Source organism: Apis dorsata, unplaced genomic scaffold, assembly GCF_000469605.1.
Source record: "Apis dorsata unplaced genomic scaffold, Apis dorsata 1.3 scaffold_99, whole genome shotgun sequence".
Classification (NCBI taxonomy): Eukaryota; Metazoa; Arthropoda; class Insecta; order Hymenoptera; family Apidae; genus Apis; species Apis dorsata.
In genome coordinates this window covers 1604483-1606407 of record NW_006263397.1, presented here as the reverse complement: position 1 = coordinate 1606407, position 1925 = coordinate 1604483, and the positions used below count along the sequence as shown (strand labels likewise).

General features: G+C 51.8%; 1 protein-coding gene across 1 annotated transcript in view; it reads right to left on the bottom strand.

The window, feature by feature from the left end:
• Positions 1-1925, bottom strand: part of LOC102671655 (glycine-rich protein 23-like) — a 3638-nt gene that overhangs the window by 850 nt on the left and 863 nt on the right. The window contains exons 2-3 of the mRNA XM_031508793.1: positions 130-421; positions 2-39 (exon numbers count right to left, since the gene is read on the bottom strand). Of these exons, the coding sequence (XP_031364653.1) occupies positions 2-39; positions 130-421 (330 nt within the window). The remainder of the gene's footprint in view (position 1; positions 40-129; positions 422-1925) is intronic.

Here is a 1925-nt window from a genome sequence, read left to right as displayed (position 1 = left end):
CCTCGGCAGGTCCAATGTCAGCCCTGCCACCGATCACTCCTGCTCGACAGAACGAAAGGTATCCCGTCACCGACCGACCAACGTCTCTCTCTCTCTCTCTTCCTTCTAAACGGATCTTTGTTTACGCACCACCAGAGACAATCTGTTGAACACCAGCAGCTCCAGCAGCCGCCGCGGATCCAGCGGCGTAGCTGGCACCAAGAGCGGAGGATCCCAAGCTGGAGGCACCCTCTTGGAGAGATCTCGCGCTGCCAGCACCAGCTGCCAGACCACCAGAGAGACTAGCACCTCCGCCGACCAGGCCGACTCCCGCGAGGCCGACGCCGCCTCCGTAACCGCCATGACCTCCGGCCAGGGCATAGCCAGGTCCGTGCGCGATTCCGGCACGCGCCGTCGCCACTGCCAGACAGGCGAACACAACCTGCGAATCGGTCGTCAGGGGTCAGCTCTCGTTGTCTCGTAGTCGTCGTCGTGCCTCGTTACGTGGCCAGTCGTTCGAGCTCGTGAAAGGCAATAAAACTCGAAGTGAAATCGGTGGAGGAAAACGAAGACGAACTCCGTCTATCCTTCCCGATTCCACGGAAGCGATTACTAACCCGACCTAACCGCCTAATTCAGCCTCCCATTGACTTGGCACCGATTACCACCGAGCCTCGTGTAACATAACCACGGCTTTCACTTTCGATACCCGTTACACGGTTGCGGATCGGCGTTCCACGCCATCGAGAAACGATTCCCGCCACCTGGGGGAAACGTCGTCCCTTCTTTTAAACCGTGAAAGCAACGATGCGACCGGTTGTTGCCTCCTTTAATATCAAAGTCCGCGCGCCCGTGCCCGCGCTACGATCACCGGATGGAAGTCGAGCGTGAAATTTCGCAACGTGCTACGGAAAACTCGAACGAGAATTTCGTAACGTTTTCGCAACTCCGTGGAAAGAATTCACGCCTAAGTATCAGGATACTTATCCTTTCGATCGATGCGTTATAAGGGAAGGGAGGAGGGGAAATAAGTTTTTGAAAAATTGAAAAATTTTGTTATCTCGCGAAAGGAAAAAGAAAAGAGAAAATTGGCTCGCGTATTTTACGCAATCGCGAATATCTAATGCGATTCTAGATTCATAATTAATGGACGACGAGCGATAATTATCGTTTGAAATTACTTCGAGTTTGTTTTTCTTCGGAGAAAAGAATTTCGATCTCGACGATTTCCACTTTGCTATATTAGTGGAAACGACCGGTTCTCTTACCGCGAATCGATCGCGGATCGAGGAGAAAATCGGTGAAACGAGCGCGGAAAGAGGTCGAACTGGCTCCGATCGATTCTTGTCTTGTCGAAAAGGGAACTGCTCCTCCAAGGAGAGGAGCGTTGTCACGCCCAGCTCTCTCGAGCCGCCGCGCTTCGAAACGAGCGCACTACCCGGTATTATGCATATCTAACTTGGCGAAACTTTCACATCCCGGTTTACATGGAACGATCCCGGCCGATCCGTGTGACGTGGCCGACCGAGCGTTCTCTCGCGACCCAACGATCGGAAAACGGCTGTGACTGTGCTTGTTTCGAAACCCGCCTTTTGCATACGCCCTTCGTTTCGCGATTTATGAAATCGTTGCCGCGTTACTTATCTCAATTTAACACTCGAAGAGATAACACTCGCTCGAAGATTTTTCTTTTCGTTTTTTTCTTTCTTTTCGTAACAATTTTTGTAACAAAATGAACCGATCGTGCTAATTTGAATTTTCAGGGATGAATCGAGAGGCGAAGAGGGGAAGAGGTTACTCGTGAATGAAGATGCGCCAAGAATAGAACCGGTCGTGGGTTCAGCGGCTGAATGACGATGATACTATTACAACCGGTTCCGCGGTCAGTGTACCGTGTAACGAGACTTCTTGCCGCATGAATGGAGCGCGTAAGAAGGGCAAAGCCG